Source organism: Podarcis gaigeae, assembly GCF_964106915.1.
Source record: "Podarcis gaigeae genome assembly, chromosome: 3".
NCBI classification, from domain to species: Eukaryota; Metazoa; Chordata; class Lepidosauria; order Squamata; family Lacertidae; genus Podarcis; species Podarcis gaigeae.
In genome coordinates, this window is record NC_139680.1 from 49,057,304 (window position 1) to 49,079,621 (window position 22,318).

At 41.2% G+C, this 22,318-nt stretch overlaps 1 protein-coding gene across 3 annotated transcripts in view; it reads right to left on the bottom strand.

Annotated features, from left to right (window-relative positions):
* Positions 1-502: 502 nt before the first annotated feature.
* The window catches only part of PREP (prolyl endopeptidase), a 279,248-nt gene continuing 257,432 nt past the window's right edge, over positions 503-22,318 (bottom strand). For all 3 annotated transcript variants that reach the window (XM_083731188.1, XM_083731187.1, XM_083731186.1), the window contains 5 exons: positions 10,886-11,022; positions 7,857-7,951; positions 5,232-5,363; positions 3,075-3,231; positions 503-1,231 (listed from right to left, as the gene is read on the bottom strand). In XM_083731188.1, coding sequence (XP_083587314.1) covers positions 937-1,231; positions 3,075-3,231; positions 5,232-5,363; positions 7,857-7,951; positions 10,886-11,022 — 816 coding nt within the window. In that variant the 3' untranslated portion in view covers positions 503-936. The remainder of the gene's footprint in view (positions 1,232-3,074; positions 3,232-5,231; positions 5,364-7,856; positions 7,952-10,885; positions 11,023-22,318) is intronic.

Consider the following 22,318-nt stretch of genomic DNA (forward strand, 5'->3'; position numbering starts at 1 on the left):
TATTAAAGGGAAAGCCTGATCTTCTCATTTAGCATTTAAGTTTGTATAACTTAGGCATATCTTGAGAAAAGACCATGTCTTAATGGCAGAGTATCTATTTTGCACACAAGTCTCGGGTTCAACCCCTGCCATCTTCGGGAAGGGCTGGAAAAAAACCTCTGGAGGACTGCTGTTGACAATAGTGTGCCAACGACACTGTACTAGATGGATCAATGGTCTGAGGCAACTAGGGCAAATTCTTATCTTCTGAGAAAAGGCCTGAAGTACCAACTCAGCCAAGAGAAGCAGAGGCTCTTCCAGTTGCATTGCTACTCAATTTGCAGCACCTCCTTTTAATTGTAACAGCCCAGAGATTATAGATAACAAGACTGGTTAAAAATAGATGTTAAAAGGAAAGAGGTGTGAGTATATTGCACTGTGCGAAACAATGCAACTGCGTACTGATTCAAAGCAGTGCTGCATAAAAGCCAGACCTTTAAAAGAACTGACACACAACCTGAAATTACTCCGTATTTGTAATATAGTTATTTTAATGGAGAGGCATTGGCAATAATCCCAACACTCGTCGTGGCTGTAAAGAAAATACGAGTTGACAGTCTATACTGGAACAGTACTTACATTTAATTACGAGAGCGTTGGATATGTTTACAAGGAGAAAAACCACATTAAAACCTTTTCACCACCAACACCTTTGACTTTTAAGAATTCACGTTAACAGCGTCATCTGCAATCTGCCTAATTATCCAAACATGCTATTTAAAAGGTATGACTGGAACTAAAATGAAGAGCCAAGAGTAAACACTGAACAGAAGCAGAAGAGACAGAGTTCATGGGAAGCTGGGCGTGGCAGTTCTTAAATGTAAGTACTACACCAAGTGCTCCTGTATAGTTTTAAAAGGTTGTTCAAGCCCTTGATTTAACTGAGACAGTAATGGCCTATTCTATCCATTCGAGATTTAGGCATCTTGCTATAAAGGCAAACATGTCAGATGCTTCCTCTATAACTTTGGCTGTGGGCTTCCCAGCCCCGTGGCCAGCCTTGGTGTCCACGTGAATTAGTAGTGGGTTGGTTTGCTTGGGGCTTCGGCCTACGACATATTGTAGAGTAGCAATGAACTTCAGGGAGTGAAGAGGCACCACACGGTCATCATGATCAGCTGTTAGAAGTAAGGTGGCAGGATACTGAACTCCTTCTCCTTCCGGAATTTTGATATTGTGGAGTGGAGAATACCTGTTAGAGGGACACATATTTGTTGGAGATTTGATAAAATGCTACCAGTTGGCAGGAAAGTGGGAAAAGAATAAGGAATCCTAGGGGCTGGGAACATGATGGACTTATTTCTGTACCGTCTAATTATTTGCATTTGTAAGTGGTGTAAAACATAAAAACAAACCACAAAAAATGAGACAACAGGACAATTATCACAAAACTGAATGCTATCTTAAAATGAGGAGGGAAGGAAGTACCCTCTGCTTGCCACTGCAGCGGGATCCCACCATTGTCGTCTAGGCATTCACTCCATAAGATGCACAGACATTTCCCCTTACTTTTTAGGAGACAAAAAATGTGTCTTATGGAGCGAAAAATACGCTAACTCTTCATCACCTGCATAAAGTTGAGCAAAGAGGATGGTGACTAATCTCAGCTGGGGAGGTTTTCCACTGGCCTGGGCCCATCACACTATATGAACGACTTCTATATTGAGCTGTGGATCTGAGCCATGGGGGACCACCAACAGAGATCTCCCCAAAGATCTCGGTGTTTTGGCCAATATATAATGGCTAAGGCAGCCCTTAAGATATCCTGGAGCCATGTTGTTAGGCTCCTTGTAAATTAATGCAAGAACCTTGACCTGACCTTGGTGACGCATGGGCAGCTAGTGCAAACGTTTAAGCACCCAAGTTATGTGCTAGTGCTCTGAGAATTGGTTCTTGTTGAGGAGTGAGATATCTGGATCTAGAAAAGGAAGGCACACGTGGCCTACTGACATATACTCATTCCAATCCAAGAGTTGGCAGGAAAGGGTGAAAGGAAAGGGACTCCTTTAATTTTATGGTAGTTTCCGCCTCCTCCCTTTTGTGTGTGTATATGGCTGAGAACAAGAGGAGGATGTAAGTGTACACAGGGCAGTTAACTTGGGGGTTAAAGTGGCAAATTTTATTCCAGGGATTGCTAGGAAATGACACTAGAAATAAAAACTGCCAGTATTGTAGGGCTCTATGGCAAGACCAAGGGACGCGGGTGGTGCTGTGGGTAAATCCTCAGCGCCTAGGACTTGCCGATCGCATGTTAGGCGGTTCGAATCCCCGCGGCAGTGTGCACTCCCGTTGCTCGGTCCCAGCGCCTGCCAACCTAGCAGTTCGAAAGCACCCCCGGGTGCAAGTAGATAAATAGGGACCGCTTACAAGCAGGAAGGTAAACGGCGTTTCCGTGTGTGGCTCTGGCTCGCCAGAGCAGCCTTGTCACGCTGGCCACGTGACCCGGAAGTGTCTGCGGACAACGCTGGCTCCCGGCCTCTAGAGTGAGATGAGCGCACAACCCTAGAGTCTGTCAAGACTGGCCCATACAGGCAGGGGTACCATGGCAACACCACATTTCAAAAACACTGTTCCGTTCTGATCACCACATCTCAAAAGGGGAAACTGCTTATGATCACCAGCTGTTCAGAACACTTTGTTGGTTTTCATAGCTGAGTAAAGGTTGTAGCCATAAAACGCCCCCCCCCCCCATGGTAAAACTAAGTGGAGTTAAAATGTTAGCTGCATTTCTAACACATTGGGAATACCTTTCATATTTATTTTGAAGTAATTTCTGTTGATCATATAGAGTTTCTCTCCAGGTCAATGTACTCAGAATTGCAAGCTAAGCTGTCTACATGTGAGAAATTTACTGAACTCAAGAGATAATGTACAAATGAATGCATCCTGGATTTATGATGTCACTTAATGATGTGGTTTTCAATTATTGAGAGAAAATAAGGAGGGGGTGGGAAACAAGCAGCTTCTATATTATTGTTATTCAAGAAGGCGGTGGCGAATATAAACCAGGAAAAACAAAACAAAACTTTACTTACTTGTACAGCCAGGCAAACTGTTCTTTATAATCAGAGCAGCCAAAGTCTGTTGTCCAAGCATGACCAATGGTGAATTTGTGGAATTTTAACATGTCCATCACTCCTACTTGAGCAATAACACAGCCAAATAGATCAGGACGCTGATTGGCACAGGCAGCTGGAGAGTGGAGGAAAACACACCCAACCCAAATTGAATTTAATGTTTAAAGCAGCCAGCAGTGCTAATATCTATAAGCAGTAGTTATAGAGATAGCAATCAGAGGATGTCAACATTTGAAACATGTAAGGGCAAACCTGCATAGGAACAGATCAGTTTGTTCCTTTAGCACTAAGGCAGAAGTTTATTAGGGGGGAAAGAGGATGAGATGCAGGAGCACCTGCTTCCATTCTGTGGGGAACTGGAATCCATGAAGCTGTCTTTATGACAATAACAAATCTGCATGTTTTAGAACGGGGCCATTGCTGAACTTAAAGGAAGGAAGGGCAATTTCATGCAGACAAGGAGCAACTGGGGGATGGTGCAAACTCTTCCTCCATCTGTTCCAAGGATGGGGACCCTGTGGCCTTCAAGGTGTTGTCAAACTTCATGTGTTTGGCCATCCAGTTGTTACCCGATTAACTTTAGTGGCAAAGTTCCGTGGAGTCAGTCCAAAGCAGTGCCGATAATCAGTGCTGCCTTTTGTGTACTGAGCTCAACAAGCGAAGCATCAACACTGAACAGCCATTTGAAGAGCCTATTATTAAACAGAGTTTGTCCTTGTGTTTCCCAAGGACTTGCAGCATTTTTAGAGCAGCAAGTCTACCGAGAAGAGAGGGGTTAAGGGCCTTCCAAGATTTCAGACATTTTCAATGGCTGGTAAATAATTTAACTGGAAACATATGCTCAGGTTCCAGGGAACTGATATGCCCAAATATTGGAGAGTGTCAGAGGAGATCTAAATGCCCACAAGCCATTTTGCAGGCCAAGAATTCATGAAGTAAACATGCCAGTACACAGACTCTGTTTTACTGAAATGAGAGTCCCAGATTGGTTAATTTTCTCAAAATGGGATGGAATGCAGGGGTGGTCAGGAAAAAAAACACACTTGTGTGAGCAGTGGGTTTCCTACAGGCATCTGGGTAGCCACTGTGAAAACAAGATGCTGGACAAGATGGACCATTGACCCCATCTAGCAGTATCTTCTTATGAATCAGTCCCTAGTTATACACAGCTCCAGGGAAGCATTCATGCCTTATCACAAAGAATATTATACACTTTAATTGTATGAATGTCTCAGGTGGAAGGGGAACAGACTTCTTGGTACCATCAACATGGTTTTGGGAAGGAGACGGACTTGGCAAAAGATGACTGTTTTGAGATAAAGCTCTTGTATTAAGAGATTTGTCACACTAATTTTGGAACTGTTTTCTAAATGAAGCCCTAAAAATTCTGCCGTAGGCTTAAAAAAGGTGAGGTTGTGTGGATTTGGGGTATATGCTACAGTCACATTTCAAATGTAATTCCATGACTATGCAGTTAGACCCATAAGAAAGAAAGAAAAATTGAGAATGGAACTCAAAACTGTAATGCTTAAACCCAATTAGTGCCTGTTGTGTATGTGCTGTTCTAGCAAAGAGCCACTTGTTTTGTTTTGTTTTTAAAAAAGAACACAGTGTTCCACTGTGCATGAAAAGGGGAACAGGTGATAATCTACCATTGCCGTATCAAGACTTTGGTCCTGGATAAACGTAAGGACAAAATACTTCAAAATAGGAGAGTGTGGGCAACTAGTGATGCAAAAGTCAGCTCTGACTAGCTATTTTTTGATATGAATTTGCTCTTTCCTTCCCTAACTAAAATGAAAAAGTGTTTTGTATGAAGTCAGTTCTACCCTACAGGAAGAAAAAGACAGATGCCTCAGTGCAGTAATTATGTGTGCAGCTCATAAAGGCAGATGTTTTCTTAAATGGCCAATTGGTATTCTGCAGGCCTAGACAATATTTGGGTATTGCACTAATTACTTCAGTTTGTTAACAAATGGTGCAATGTCCAACTTGTGTGGGGAGGGAAACGTCCTTCCAGAGCTTATCCTCTGAGTCCTCCATTTACATGACATTAAATTCACTTAGCTTTGTCATTTTTTAAAAAGGAAAAGGAAGCAGACAGCCTCTTCTTACCCACTAAGAGACCCCCATTTGAACCTCCATTGATAGTCAGTTTCTTTGGAGAAGTATACCCTTCTTTGATAAGATACTCAGCTGCACACTGAAAGTCATCAAAGCAGTTTTGCTTATTGGCCAAGATACCACCTAAATGGAAACGAAGATAACAAGATAGTTAACCCTTTGAAAACACACAGATACGCACACTTTTGATATTGCCGATTCAGAACATGTACTCTAGGATGTATGTACACACAAGAAGAACTGCTTGGATTGAATTTTTCAGTTCCACAAGTATTTTAATAATGTATGCAGTTGAGGAACACAAAAAAGATAATGAATATCACGTGCAACAGAGACTTCAGAAAATGGTCTTGCCAGTACCTTTAATGCTTTCAGAAGGCTTGAATAATACATACCTATGCTAAAGACTTCGGGGCGGGGCGGGGGGGAAGGAAGGAAGGAAAGAACAGACCAGGTAATGTTCCTAATAACTGATCGCTGTAGATTGCAGACAAAACGGTCACGTGCATTTCTGACTGAGGTTTGTCTTAATGGGAAATCGACAGCATCCAGCTCATTTATGGTAGTTTAAGCTTATATAGGCTTATAAAATTAATAGTTTCAAAAAAAAAAGAGGTAAATGAGTGCTTTTCTTAAAACAATAAATCTTTCATTCATATGGTGATCAGGGCTAGAGAAATATATCTTCCTTTTGAGATCTAGCATTTATCTACCGCAGATCAACACAGAACTTGAGGTGCACAGCTAAAGGTATCAAAACAAAGAAAAGCACAACACTATCACAGACACAATTGTATAGGAATGAAGAGATGTTTAAGAACTAGTGTGCTTTTTTGCCGTGCAGCAAGATCTGTTTTCTTGCCTACCCTTCTGCCTTTCCTTGTTCCAAATCTAGCAAACATTTTATTCCCTCCTTTCCGTTCAGTAGATAGGTTTTTTTTCAAGTTAATAAAAATAAATAAATCAGGTGGAACAAAATAAGTTTTACTGGGCAAGGCAGGTCCCTTGATTTTCATCAATAGTATACCCCTCTTTGATAAGACAACAGCATACTTCAAGACAAGTGAAATCCATATTCACATCAAGATAACAATACAATAAAGCTTCTTAAATCCATGGGCAGAAAATGACATTATGCATAAAGGCTTGGATCCATAGTGGTCTTGCATGGGCAGAAGACACAGAGTCACAAAAGGTCCCTTCCTTCTCTTCCTCCAACACCTGCATCCCATCCTGTTCTATTCTGGAAAATCCTCCAATGCTTAGAAGCTGCTTGGGGAGTAACAAGCAGCTGCAACGGGGAGTTCTGCTTATACATCTTTGAGCCAAACCAAGATGTACAGAATTCATATACATACTTCACATAAACACACAAAATAATCAAGATTACAATGTTGGATCTGTTAGGATGTAGCAGTAAACTACAGTTTATTGCTATGAGAACAAACCAATACCTTGGACCCATCTGCTTCCTAGTCTCTATTTCTCTGATAGGACTGCAAGCAAAAGATCAGAAGATTTCACTTCTATTTCAATTAGCCCAGTTCATCCTTAAGTTTTTTTGTGGTTAATCTATGGTTTGTTATTATGGTTAATCTATGGTTTATTGAAATAAGCCAGCTTCATAAATCAGGGTTTTAAGTTGACTTATTTCAGAAAGCCACAACCACAGTTTGTTCAAATTAATCAAAAACAGAGGCAAAGATTTGCAGTTTCATCCTTAACAGATGTGCTGGAGGAAGAGAGAGTACATAAGGCTGCAGAAAGTTCTCATAATGATAAACCATAATTTATTATTACATCCTAACGTAGTCAGTAAATTTTCTGGATCATAGCCACGAAAACAATTACTGCGGCTCAATCAAGGCAAATTTCTACAAATTATAGTGGTTAATATAAGTTAGGGTTGCCATATTTCAAAAAGTGAAAATCTGGACACAAAGGTTGAGTTGTTTTTTTAAGGAAATTCGGACAGGGGTTGCCATAAGTCTGGAGTCTCATGGACATTCCAGGTGAAGCTCAGGCCACAGTGCCAAGCTCCATGAATATCAGTAATAGCTGCCCATGACACTTAAGAAACAACAGACTTCAACCTAATGCCAACACACAGTCTTGTGTGCAAATGAAACAGAAAAACCAGAGCCCTCCCACATAAAGGTTAACTTAATTAAGAACTCGTTAAAGGTCTACAGCTAATTTCCTGTTATTGAAGGGCACTTTGTTTTGGGGCAGTAATACTGTGTTTTCTCTTTCTGAAAACCCCAATTACTGGGAAACACTCCAGACTACAGAAGCAATTAAAATAATAATGAGGAACAAAACTGATGCAGCAATGGAGAAAATTTCGTAAATTAAGAAATATGGACATTTTCAAATAAATTTGTGATGGTGTTCCGGAGTCAAATTAAGGTAATAAAACAAAAACAAAACCAGACCTCTGCAGTGGTTTAGCATGGAGACATGCAAACATTTGACCTGTGGAAACACAATCACAGTGCAACCCTGTACATGACTACACTCAGAAGTGAGTTCTGCTGAGAGTTGTATGTGTCCAGGATTGCAGACTGTTATTGAATAAAGCACTTTACATATGTTCTTGCACCAAGGAACTCTTACCTTTGTGCCAGGTCTCTCCATATTCACCACCTCCTCTGATATTAGCCACAGCTAGAATGCCACCCAGGTGTCTTACAAAAATGAGTCTTGATACACTGCAAATATATATATGCAAAGACAATTAATTGGTAAATACTTTCAGCACTTGGCCTACGATGCTCAAAATGTAGCTGGAGGAGGAATATGTTTCCGTTCATAGAATCAAAGAAATGGAAGGGACCCTGGGAGTCAACTAGATCAACTACCTGTGATGCAGGAATCTCAACAAGATCATGCATGGTAGATGGCCATCCAACCTCTGTTTAAGAACCTCCAGGGAAGGAGAGCCCATCATCTCTCATGGAAGGAAAGAAAAATGAGAGATGTAGGAACTTAGGATGCTGCCTTATTATACAGGTCCATCTAGCTCAGAATTGTCCACAGTGACTGGCAACAGCTCTCTAGCATTTCAGACCAGGTTCTCTCCTAAGTCCTACCTTGGAGATGCTGGGGATTGAACCTGGGACTACCTGCATGCAAGGCAGGTGATCTGCCACTGAGCAGCAATGCCTCCATTTAGACAAGCAGCTGGATTAGAACCAAGCCACTTCCTGGTTTTCCTACAGCATATTCTACGACGTCAGGGGCTCTGATGTATGGCCCAGGGTGCCAGAGATTTCTGCAGTGGTGAGGAAGGAAGACACAATACCTCCCATGGGCCCTTGGACACTATCCAAGGGATCACAGGAATGCAGCCTTAAATGCTATTCAGTCTTCTTTGGACACCTGAGTCCGGCTAGTTTTCCAAAAAAGACAGGCCAGGTTAATTTAAAAAGCCAAAAGATGAGTGATATTGAGGGAACAGAACCTTTAATGCCATTTTAATTCACAGGATACTGCCTGCCAGTTAATGATCCCTTTTTGGCAGGAGGTATTTAGATGTTCTAGCTTGACTCTAGGAAACTGATCTTTGTTTCTTCTTCTTCACCCCACTAATGTTTGGATAGTTTCCTGCAACTTGGGCACAGTAAGTCCAACAGGAAGCTTGGCTGCACAAGATGTGTTTCTTTTTGGTAGTTATGAACACCATACACGCCAATTGGAGGAGCAGTAGAGGGTGGGAGGAAGCCCTGTGACTCGAGCAGAAGTCCTTGCATAAGCTTCTGCTGATGAAGCTGGTTAGCTGAATCTTCTCCAGAGTCTTTTTTTTTTTAAGTGTGCATATTACTGTATATGTATGGCCCTCAAAACAAAGGCTAGGGTGCCCTTTTGAAGTTCTTGTTTTCCATTGGCCAGCAGCTCTATTTCCACACTGGCTTCCAGCCCTTAGACCACTTACGGGGAACGTTTGTTTGTCCAGATGTTGATGATGCTACAACTCACATCAGCCCCAAGTGAGAATCGTCAAAGGCCAAGCTTCCTCTCCCAGACTGCATTGTGGTCAAACACACCACCTTTATTTGCCAGCATTCTACATCTACACTGAGCCAACCTGGTAGCACTAAGACTGAAAGGTACAGGTGAGCTGCTAGTTAATGCTTCATGTGCCCTAAGTGACTAAGATCTTTGAATTTACAAATGTGGCTGCAAATAGTCTGCGACACAGCGATGCACACGAGAGACACTTACAAACATGCTGCACACACTGTACTAAGATCACTATGTGCACCAAGATGATTTTTGATTCTAAAGCTGAGCTCAGTGATAAAATGGGAAAGGTTTGAAGCTTATATATTATGCAAGTGGTTTTTTTGGGGTTTTTTAAAGTCCATTTAAGCAGGCATTTTTGGTTCTCTGCTTCTGGACTTATGACTCATTCATTTGGGCTTTATTGTCAGGTCACATCTGCAAGGTACATAGCTGAGTGACTGGCTGCTGAATAAAAGACATGACAGCAAAATATGGAGAAAGCCCTTGGGATGTTGAGAGGATAGTTCTCCCCTGGTCACCTGCTCTTGGAATCTTGCAAAGAGTGTGTTCTTATTTCAAGTGTTCTCTTCCATGGTATTGAGTACCTATGAGCCATCTGCCAGGAAATAGCCCCTTCTTCAAAGGCTGACCTCTTTTTTTAGCTGCTAAGTGAACACAAGGATCTGGTGGGGGAACACTCGAGGCCTGAAAACTTGAACTTTTGCATTAAAAAACTGTCCACATTCCTTGCAAAGGGAACTTCATATCTGAACTTAGAATAAAACAAGTTAACTATAATAAGGCTTAAAAAAAGAAAGAAGCAGAATTGTGTACAAACGCTGAAAATAGCAAAGCTTTAGGAGTAAATGGAAGTGAAATAAAGGGAAGAGAAGGGTAAGAATAACAGGCAAGTAGTAGTTGTGCATAGACCTAACAGTGGCTCTTAATTCAAGTCAGCAGAGCAAGAGATTGTCTTTGCTAAACATCATTGACTGAGAGCATGGATCTTAAGGCATGGAAGGATTCAATAATTTCAACTTAATGTCATCCCCATGGGAGATGTATAAGAACCTATTTGTGACATTTACAGCACTATTCTGCTAGCCTCCTGGAAATTTAAGTGAAGTTTTTCTCCATTTTATTTTTATTTTTGAAATGTATACTTGATCTACGGCTCAAAGCAGTTCTCAGGGCAGTGCAGAGGTACTACTTAGGGCAGAGCAGGGTTGGCACCCTCTGCATTTGTCAGAGTATCTCCTAAACACACAAAGATCATCTATGTAAGAAAAGGAGTGTCACTCGTAGTTTGGTCATGACTTTCAAGCTAGCACAGAAACTCTGCCAGACGAAAAATAAGGACTATAGGCATGTTAAAGGAGACCTGCAGTGTGGTCAACAAAAATCTGAAAGCAGAAAAGAGCTGGTAAGAGGTGACAAAGCAGGTTGCTTAATTAGCAAACGATCACTCATGTTTTGGGAACTCCCTTGACCTGGGTATTTCCAGTGGGTTTAAGTTTCAGTATCAGTATCCATTAGCTGCAAATTCAGGCTATATAATACACCGAACAACTTCTTAATATAAAATTACTGGCACTATTACTATTCTGACAAATCTTCATAAGCACCCCATCTCTGCTTACCTGTAGCTTGGTGTGATTGATATGTTGAAGCCACCATAACCATAAAGGAAAGCAGGATGAGACCCATCTAATTTGATTCCTTTTTTGTGGACAACAAACATTGGAATCTTAGTACCATCTTTGCTGGGGTAGAAAATCTGGGACAGAGAAAAAAAAATGTGTATCATTGGTACAGTCAGTCTGCTTGGATGGATCTTAGCCACAGGCAACCATTCTAATTTACAAAGGAAAAGAATGGGAAATAGAAATAAATAGCATTTTGATTGTTAGGAAGTTGAAGGATGCAAGAATTATAACACAAGACAAGCACTGCTAAATCAGACCACCGAGTCTAGCATTCTGTTACTGTGTCCAACCAGATGTCCTCAGCAATTTTTAAGTCAGCCATTGGGGAAAACACTGTTGTACGCCACTTTGGACACTGTTCAAAAAAGTGGATACAAATCAATTAAATGAATGAATGGAGCAGAGTACGGGTTGATAGTTTTCAGATTATATTCCTAAACTTGCTTGAACACGTGTTTCTCTGAAATCCAAAACAAATGAGAACAAGGGAGACGGGCTTCACTAGAGAACGGAGGCTCCTACTGTAAAGACCCTGTTCCTAGTTTCTGATAGTATTCGTTTATAGCAGGGGTGGGGAACCTATGACCAGATATTACTGGACAGCAACTTCCATCATTCTATACCATTGGTTGTGCTGGCTGGGAGTGATAGGAGTTGGAGTCCAATGACATTTGGGGGGCGGGCACAGATTCCGCTCCCCTGCTTTACGGGGAACTGATACCTAGACTAGAGGCTCCCCTGCTTATATTAATGAGCAATAGAATCACACATAGGAAAAGGTGCTTCCTAAAGCAGGCAAGATCCAGGCTATTTAGGGCTTTAAACCCAGCACCTAGAATTGCTAACTAAAATTTCCCAGCAATTAAGGAATAGAATGCAATATTCTTCTTCTTCTTCTTTTAATGCTTTATAAAAACACACACAGACAGCTTTGCTGAAATAAGCCACACAGAAAACTAGGGGAGAGCTATTTTTGTAGCTAGCAGATAACTTCAAGAGGAATACGATCCCTCTCTCCCACATGATATTTAGTGAGTATATTTATCACTGTGCCCACGGTTGGTAAAAATCAAACACCACTACAGTGTCTTAAATTAGCTCCTGCTCAATCACAGCTACACAGGCGGGAGGGGGGATTTCAAAAGATTGGAGTGGGGGCGGAGAATGCAAAGGGGGGGGCAGGCGGGAAATGGAACAAGGTTTCCAAAGCATGTATTATTTAGTTACACTGCATGCAACAGGTGACGACACACTCTTCCAGCCCTGAAAGCAGCCTGCTTTAACATGTCTTTCACAAGAATAAACACTTCCATAAATCAGCATCAAAGGCTTGCACAGAATAACAGCCTCCATGCATGCCTGGGATAGGAGCTATTGAATAAAACTGAACCAGTGCCGGCCGCAGCACCAGAAAGTGGACATGGAGAAAGAGGAGGAATAAATCAACTGGTAGCCTCTAAGCAAAGCATTTTTTCCACAATCATTTAATTCTTCACACAGTACAACTTGGTTGGCTCTGAAACGGGATTAGGCAAAATTACGGAGGAGAAGGCTACTGGCATGATAAGAAGAGTTTGGATTTGATATCCCGCCTTTCACTCCCTTTAAGGAGTCTCAAAGCGGCTAACATTCTCCTTTCCCTTCCTCCCCCACAACAAACACTCTGTGGGGTGAGTGGGGCTGAGAGACTTCAAGGAAGTGTGACTGGCCCAAGGTCACCCAGCAGCTGCATGTGGAGGAGCGGAGACGCGAACCCGGTTCACCAGATAACGAGACTACCGCTCTTAACCACTACACCACACTGGCTCTCTATCATCTGCCTCCACAGTCATAGACAGTGATGCTTCAGTGGACCAGTTGCTGGAAACCTCAGGAGGGGAGACTGCTCTGGTGCTTAAACCCTGCTTGTGGGTTTTCTACAGGCACCTGGGTGGTCACTGTGAGATCAGGATGCTGGACTAGATGGGCCATTGACCTCATCCAGCAGGCTCTTCTTAGATTCGTAAAACCACCTTCCATGGCAACAAATAGCAGATCTGTCCCCTATTAAGGATGCATCTTGTCTCCATTCAATATGGGATAATCTCAGTTTCCTTGCACTGATCTGAATATGATAGCACCAGGGAAAAAGGGGTGTGAATTCAGCTCAAGTCAATGCTTTATACCTATCCTGTAGGACTCAGGTATATTGGATACCCATTTGACCACGATGGACCCCCAAGGACTGTTTTACTGCTTTATCCCAATGAAAGAACAGGTGACCTAATGTTGCCAGCCTTGGTGCCAAACCTGCAGGTAAATACAGTGGTACCTTGGGTTAAGTCATTAATTCGTTCCGGAGGTCTGTTCTTAACCTGAAACTGTTCTTAACCTGAAGCATCACTTTAGCCTATGGGGCCTCCTGCTGCCGCCGCGCCGCCAGAGCACGATTTCTGTTCTCATCCTGAAGCAAAGTTTTTAACCTGAAGCACTATTTTTGGGTTAGCGGAGTCTGTAACCTGAAGCGTATGTAACCTGAAATGTATGTAACCCAAGGTACTACTGTAAAGGCTTCCGTCAAGGGAGGCACATACCTAGATATGGTCAGAAAAGCTGTTACAGAAAATAGAAGAATTATAAATAATCAAGGAAGACTTCAGGTAAGTTTTTTTTCACTAGCCACCCATAGGGACGTGAAGCAGCAGTGTCATGCTGGTAAAAGAAAAGTGCCAGGAGTCTTAAAAAAAATTTCTAGCCCTTGTTAGTGAGCCTTGCAGTCGAGTAGCAAATGGTTGCTGGACAGAAACTCCCCAGGTGGCAGGAGAGAAGGGAAAAAGAGGTGCAGAAGAAACGGAAGAAAATATAATTTTCAAAAAAAACCTGACAGAAATCCTGCAGTGAAGGCATAAAGTTTTTCCCCCCATTGTTGCTTAACCAAGTAAAGAAAATAGTTTAATTCCCTCCACAAAAATATCAAATGTCAAAAAGGTTTGATGCAAAGTGGGTTAATCAAAAGCTTTTGAAGGCAGCCCTTTTATTGCACTTCTATTCTTTTTGAGTTTTTGCAGAGCACACTGAAGATCAGTGAGCATTCCTTATACTTTTTGAAAAGGTGTCTCATTGAATGCATTACTAGGAAACCTGAGAAATTAAAGTCAGATCCCTTTCATTAAAGTAGCCCTTAATGCCAGAACACGCCATGATGCAGGCAATTATTGAAACAACAGTCGATAGCAAAGGGGAAAGTGTCAAAGGAGAACGATACAACTGACACACACAGAAGTCTTTGCAATATAAATAATGGATGTCGTTTAAACTGTGGCTTGGAATCTTGATCCCCTTCTTCCTCCCCACCCCAGTATCTTCTCACCTCTGACACTGAGTGCTCTTAACAGTTTCCCAGTTGGAAGCTACAACAATTGAATGAATGTGCTAATACCTTTTAGCATCTTCTCTATATCACAAGAGACCAACCAGTCCAGTAGTGTCAACCTTGGCTGCCAGTGACACTCCAAAGCCACTTATGCAGAGATAATTCCTACCCCTCCTACCCGAAACATTCTGTCTTATACTGTATAGTTTCCATTCCTAGTTGGGGATCAGATATAAGCAAGTAAACTTGCCAAAAAGGATATAGTGAAGGTGTAAGCCAGATGTCAATAGGCAGGGGGTTCCCAAGTGTGCTGTCACACTAAAAGATCTGCAGCGGTACCTCGGGTTAAGAACTTAATTTGTTCTGGAGGACTGCCCTTAACCTGAAGCACTACTTTAGCTAATGTAGCTGCTGCCGCCATGCACTGTGGGATTTCTGTTCTCATCCTGAAGCAAAGTTCTTAACCCGAGGTACTATTTCTGGGTTAGCGGAGTCTGTAACCTGAAGCGTCTGTAACCCGAGGTGCCCCTGTATTTCATACAAGCACGGAGCAAGTTAGTATGGGGCATCTGTAGCAGTGCCATTTTCTCAGGTCAAAGTGGTTGAGTGGGCATGCATGGGGTAAAGATGTGATCACAAGCAAACTGGTCCCAAGGTGTTAAGGGCTTTATATACCAGTAGTAACACCTTGAACTTGGCCCAGTAGCAGACGGGCAACCAATGCAGGTATCTGAGCAGGGGTGTTAAATGCTGACAGGGTTTCACTCCTGTTAACATCATGCTGCAGCATTCTGCACTAACAGAAGCTTCCAGTTCAAGCACATCCAGTTGTGGTTTCTGCTCTCCAGGATCTTCTCCTTTAATTAGTTATGCTTAAAAAAAAGTCTCTTTAAATCACTCTTTGTTTCAAGAACCATCACAATCTTTTTCTTGAAAAAGTGATTTTGTTGTCAGCCTATTTATTAGATTGTATAGTAGCTGCTGCCAAGAAGAACATCAGTCTATGACAATGGAGGCCACCTATGGCTTATGATCATTAATCTTAGGAGTGGGAAAGGGAAATAGGAGTTGTGTTGAGATTAATAACGACTTTTTTCTGCAGTCACCCTACTTTGTAAGTTTCATGAGAGATGCTTCAAGGACAAAGCTGTAACAATTAGCGTGAGAAAGGTGACTGACTCTGAATAACTCATAGGCACATTTCTCACAGCTCAAGTTTGTAAATTCCCCTGGTGAAACTGAAAGCAAACATCCCTGCAAAAAAACTGCCCAGTGCTTTATACTAAAAAACTGCTCTGTAGAAGAAGAAGAAGAAGAAGAAGAAGAAGAAGAAGAAGAAGAAGAAGAAGAAATGGCTACAAGCAAACAATGTCAGGCTGTAAGAAATGACAGGACAACAATAAAAATAATAACTTCCACCCTTGATCAAAGCTAATTCTACCGCAGAGTTGCAAAACTCATCCCAGATTTCATTTAATTTTTCATGCTGAAAGTAGAAACAATGGATGGGTATCCAAAAAAGCTGTCCCATTTGCAAAAGTACATCTGCTTGTGCCCCAGAACCTCCCCCCTTCTCTCCATTTATCCCCAAATATGCTCTGGATGGTTGTGGGGGAAGCCCAGAACAAGTGTGGGGGGAGGAAGTTCCATTGTGTAAATGGAACTTCTTGTAGGAACAGGACGATTTCACAGGATACAAACCACTGGCAACACCATGAAATCTCTACACATTTTAAACGTCTAGCTACAACTGAATGGGAGATCATCGCAGTTACATGTAAGAGGTGTTTTTGCAAAGAAATAACCTTTGAGTCCTGTAAGGTTTTATTTTATACGCTATGCATTCTACCATCTATATGAAGTCACTGGGTTATGTCATTCTGGGATTTGAAACAAGGTCATCAGTATGCAGATGACATCCAGCTCTTATTTCTCCTTGTCATCAGAGTCAGGCAAAGCTGTGGTTTTTGCTGAACCAATGCCTGGATTGGGTTAGAGGCTGGATGAGCCAATAAACTTAAGCTGAATCCTGACAAGATGGAGGAAGTGCCCTGCCTAGTTCTGGAAAGCCCTAAATACAGCCTTCCCCAACCTGAGGTTTTGGACTACAATTCCCATCAGCCTAAGAGAGAAGGCAGGTGGTACTCAAGATTCCTTAATTACAACATGGCGTCATTATTGTTTTACAATTTTTTGTGAACCATGTAGAGAACACAGTTGTCTATAGATGCCTACCCATAAATTGAAGGCATTCTTAAGACATTCAATAAACTGTTTATGCACAGTACGATATAAGCATAAATAGAACTCTTTCAAGTACAGGATTATATTAACTATGCAGGGAACTGACATCTATAAACATTTTGTAAGCAGCTGGGACAAATGATTGGAACTTGAGTTGCTCTGCTAAACAAAGACTGCTACTTTCCAATTAAGATCTAATTTCAAAACCCAAAAAGCTTTTAATTTACTTTAACAGGCATAAATAACCCTTCTGAGCATATCACCTTTCTTTATTAAAGAAGCACTGTTATGCTAGATTCTAACGCTAATTTAATACTGTTTGTTGGACTGGCATAACACTACTGAACTCAGTTCAAAGAAGCCCATCTATAATTTATCTTCTCTTAAAGAAAGATCTCTAATGGGATTTGCAACATAATACATTACTTCTCCCATCCAGAATGGAACTACACACCTTAACCCCAACCAAGACAAAGAACTTTTTGTTGACCAAATTATAATTGAGGACCCCATTTCTGCGCTGCTCAGAGGTGTAGCTGTCCCAAGATGGCTCTTTCTGTCCCTCAAACTAGGGAAGAAGGTTATCTTTCCCTGGCTCCACATTTCCTAAAACTACTTTTAGATGGATTTTGATAATGTGTGTTAGTTTAAATGTGGCATCCAAGTTGTGAAAACCAATTCAAAAGAAACCCCTAACAACATACTACATTATATCACTCAGACACACCATGTTGTCGAGGTGAAACTTTTTCCTCTAAAATTGAAAACCAAGATGATATTCTAGCTACATTTACACAGATATGTTTTTGGCACTGGTTTCAGAACAGTCTGGATTCACCCTCCTTCAATTCGCATGGAACAAAGTGAACTCACAGTGATGTGCTCAAGTTTTCAACTACTGAATTCTAATTCCAAGTACAAACTATTAATCATGTTCATAATACTCAATGACATCATAACTCTAGCATCATTTTTTAAAGAGTTATTTTCTGGCTCAGATTTTAATCCATGCTGGTGAGCATCTCACTCTACCCATGTCATTCCTGAATGTTGTCATGTCAGAATCCCAGGTACCTGGGAGCCTCACATACAATTTCCAGGGTTCCTTTGAAGGCTTCTTGTGCTTAGGATGCAGTTAATCCTTTGGATCTGGCTTGCAGGGGAAGTGGAAGAGGAAGGGAGTCTAATTCTGAACTGAGGTGTATACACCCTCAGAGCGGATCCTCAGAGTAAGCAACAAGGCTTTCATTCCAGCTTATATAAAAAGACATCATAGGGCAGGAATTGACAATATATGCCAAAACATCTGGAGGGTATCACAACTCCCATTAGCCTCAGTAAACATAGTCAATTGTCAGGGATTATGGGAGTTGTAGCCCAAAATATATGGAGGGCACCACATGGGTTATCCTATGCCTAGAGCAATATTCCTAATTACCCAGATGCCCATCAGCAAGTGTTTAGAATGTTCTGCCACTTTCATGAAACATTTTGAACTGTCAAACAAAATAAATTGAGATCCACTTGCTAATGTAAGAGGAAGTAATTCTTCTCTATCTTGGGAATATGTGAAATAATGTGTTGATTGTTAACTCACAAAGGCAAGATCAATCTGTATTCCTAGATCAATGTTTGTGTTAGCTGCAAAACTACAATTAAAAAGGACAAAAGTTTTACCCATTTTCCATTTCAGAAATGATACTGGAGGGGGAAGAAAGGACAAATAGACTTTATCCTTCCCATGAGTAAAGATGAACTCAATTACTTACAGTAAAACTCAAAATACATCTTTATTCAGAGTACTTTAAAGACTGGAAACGCTTTCATTTAAATTGCCATTAAAAAGCTTTTCCTGCGTAGTAAGCAATTTGTAGAGCAATAGGATCAATGGGTATGGATTGAAGCAGATCTCCTTCCATTCAGGACGGTCTTTTAACAAGCGGCATCTGAAGGTTTGGAATGAAGCCTCAGATTGCAACGTCCTCATCCATCAGTCAAGATTTCCACTACTCACTGGAAACAATTTGGAAATTGGAAATACTACCCAAACTATCACGGCATATTGCATGCAGGTATGCAGCCCAACATTACCTGTTCACAAAAGTGCTCTGACATCTCCTCTGCAATGCAGGATAAGCAGATTCATACTTTTAAAGCAGCACAGAAGAGTGAAGTTTGGTGGGTACAACTCCTTATGCAACAATAAGAGAAGCTGCACATGCTGATATTATCTGTATCCTCCATTTTATCTGGGCACCCCAGGCCTCAAGATGTTTGAAAAGAAAACCATGTTCAACAACAATTCATGAAGTGACCAATCCTTCCTTACTTTCAATTTGGGCTGCAAGCCTCCAGGGGTTTTTACTGGTATTTGTTTTAAAACAATGGTCTTATTCCTACATAAGGGCAAGGAATGGTCCAAAACAAACCCGCGGCTCAACTGCATCCCTCTCTCCTTCCTGTGCTGCACTGGGAAGAAGCAAACCAGTCATCTTCTTTTGCATTATGTGCAGATGAGTGTTTATGCTTTGCTAGTCTCTAAACAAACCATGAATGGAAGCCAAAGTGTCTTGTTTGCTTTATTGCTTGTGGTTTGAAGGAAACAAACCGCAAATGCCATTTGCCAAACCAGCACTCTGGTTCCTTTCCTACTGGCCTGGCAGTTGGCGCAGGGAGGAGAGGGGCGGACACCAAGGAACAGCATGCATCAGTAAATCATCCATTTATGACTTACCATGGTTTATGCCTTATTGTTATGTGTGAACCAGTTCACTGGCACAGACATGGAAGTCGTAGCACTGCTTGAAGAAATATGAATAGGAAAACTACGTTCACAGCTCTTGTCTATGAACACAGGTCTTCCCCAGGCAACAGCAAGAAAAGAGTAGGCTAAGAAGCACTTAGATGCCGGAACTGGGGAAGAATACTTCCCCAATTCCCCAATTGGGGAAGAAGAGAAAGAAAAAAAACCCACCAACTAATAAATTTTCTTCTAGAAAAAACTTATTTCTTGTTCCTGCGCTAGCAAAACACTCAGTACACACTAAGAGGCAAAACCTTCTGTATTTTTCACGAAGGCCAACAAGAGAAGATAACATCCCTCAGTTTCACTCGCCCCCTCAGTGATGGCATCACATAGCTAAATCTAATTGGCCGCACACCATTATTAAAGCGAATAATCTCCAATGGATAGGATCACCAATACGACTAATTAAGGCTGACTGGAGCAGCAGCAACAGCTGGAGAAAAAAATTCTCTGAAGTAGTAGCTGAGCTGGAGATATGATAGGCTGAGCAGGATTGAGAGGGGGGAAAGAGGTGAATTTTGGCAGAGAAAAATGTTTCTCACCATAACATTTAATTTCTACTTGAAAACTAGTGGATTTGGCAGAGCTCCAGAGAGCGAGCCTGAGCATACAGGGCAGCATCCTAAACCTGCATTTATAATAACTATTACTAGAATTTGAGCCATATCTCAACGGTAGAGCAACTGCTTTGCATGCAGAAGGTGAAGGTTCAAACACCAGCATTCTCTAGGTAGGACAAGGGAAGAACCACATCTGAAATCTTTGTAAGCCACTTGCAGTCAATGTAGAGAACGTAGGAGACATACATCAGTATAAAGCAGCTTCTTATGTAAAACCAGACCTCTTGTTTGAGGGTTGGCTAAAAATAAATTAGCACATGCCTGTTACTTAAGGCTATAGGTAACCATTTCACTCTAAAAGGTACAGTTGAAACACCAACAGAAAGCAATTTAATAACAATAATACTTTTATTATTTGTATTCATGCTCCAGCCACTCTGGGCAGCTCCCAACAGAATATTAACTTCCTAAAGAACAGAGCAAGGCACAGCTCTTCTGAAATAGGAATATTTTCAGTCATCTTTAGGGTGATGCTCATTAGCAAGTTTGCAGAGCCACTGAACATGCCAATTTTGAATCCCAGTGGACCATTTATTTGGAAAGATACTAGGAAAAAGAACCCTCAATATATTCTCCCTTAAAAATTGTGATACGAATCTCTTATTTTCCCCCATAAGGGCAATCAGGAACTTGGTTAGTACATTTTTTTAATGGAAAAAAGATTTTCATTTTAAAAAAGTTTGCACATTTAATACTCACAAAGTTTCACACCAGTAAGGATAGCATGATCCAAGAATGGTGTGGGAAGATAATTGTGAAGAAATTTCTCTTACAAACTGCCAATTAAATTCAGTTCTGACTCATCCTCAACCTTGTCAAGATTACCACATCTGTACCTGATACAGGCAATTCTGTGTAAGGGGTAAAGATTATTTTAATCTCGTTTCTACTCCTGAATAAACAAATATTCCAGTCTACATTGTTAAATGTAGTAAGAAAGGAGCTATACTAAGTTCACTATATAACCCAGACCTTTCAGACATCTGGTTTACCACTGTGAGAACAGAATGCTAGATCAGATGGGCCTTTGGTCTGATCTAGCAGGTCTCTGATATTCTTATATTTTCACAATATGACCCTCAATCTATGCTATTCCTTAGAATACACTGTTATCCTTAACCAGTCATGCAACTTTCCTTTAAATAGAAGGAAACAACTGCCCAGACAATTCCTGGAGCCTATCATTTTGTATCTGTTTAACTGGCATTAAGAGCAATTGAACTGGTCTCAACCACACCGTTTCAGCACCTGTAATCTTGGCCTGCCAAAATAAATGTACTGAATTCTGAACTGGAACAGCTGGAGGTGTAATCTATGATGAAATATCACTCTAGGGTATAAATATGATGAGCACAGGGCTCAGCACAAGGGCTGAAAATGCATAGCTTTCACCTAAAGAAACATATGAATGATTTACAATACCAAACAAGGAAAGCTCAATTAAACAGAACTGTGCGAACTTGTCTCTGTCCCTACATAAACTTAAGGAGGAAAACAGTGTTAATAATGGGGAGTAGGGGACTAGTATTCAAAGGCCTGGCTGGCTTGTCTCTTTAAGCCACATTTAAGCTTAACAGTAGTTAAAAGGAGAAGATGGTTTGGCTTAGCATTACTGCTGAATTCAGGTTCATGGTTTGTTTTTCAAAAAACAACACAAACTGTCCCCCCACCCACCCCGCAACTGGCAATGCATGCAAAATCTTCTGCAAAACACTTTGCAGGACCCAGTGATCAGAATAGCCCCTTGCAAAGTGAGGCCAAACCATCAGCTAACTGGAATCTTGCAAAGTGATTTGTAAGGGGCATTACAAGACCCAAATATCAGTTCGTTGTTGGAGCTTTGAATGTTGGTTGGATTTGTGACATAAAGTGATTGACAGGTGGACGGACACACCCAACAGTCGAATCTGGTTTACTGGGGATGCTCCACTGTTTATATCTAGCTCCCCATCCCTGCCACAGCAGGTAAAGCCAAACAGTTGTCTCAGTTGCTTTCTTCTACCCAGATGAAAGAACAAAAACATCAACAACAAACCAACCACCACCCAGCCACAAAATCCAATCATATTTGAGAATAATTTGTTCAAATTATACATTTGTGTTTAATCTACTCTCAGTGCTTTATGTGATGTCAATTCTGTACACGCATACATATTCAAAGATTTTCTGAGCGTTCAAATAACAGACATCAACATAAAACAGAATCACAGTACATCTTTTAATCTTCACTAATATATGCCATGCTAGCAATGATGGGCTTAATTGTGCTTATCAGAAATACTATGTCTCAATAATACTGTGTGTTCTAGCAACATGAGTATATTGTTAGTCCTATTAGAGATACC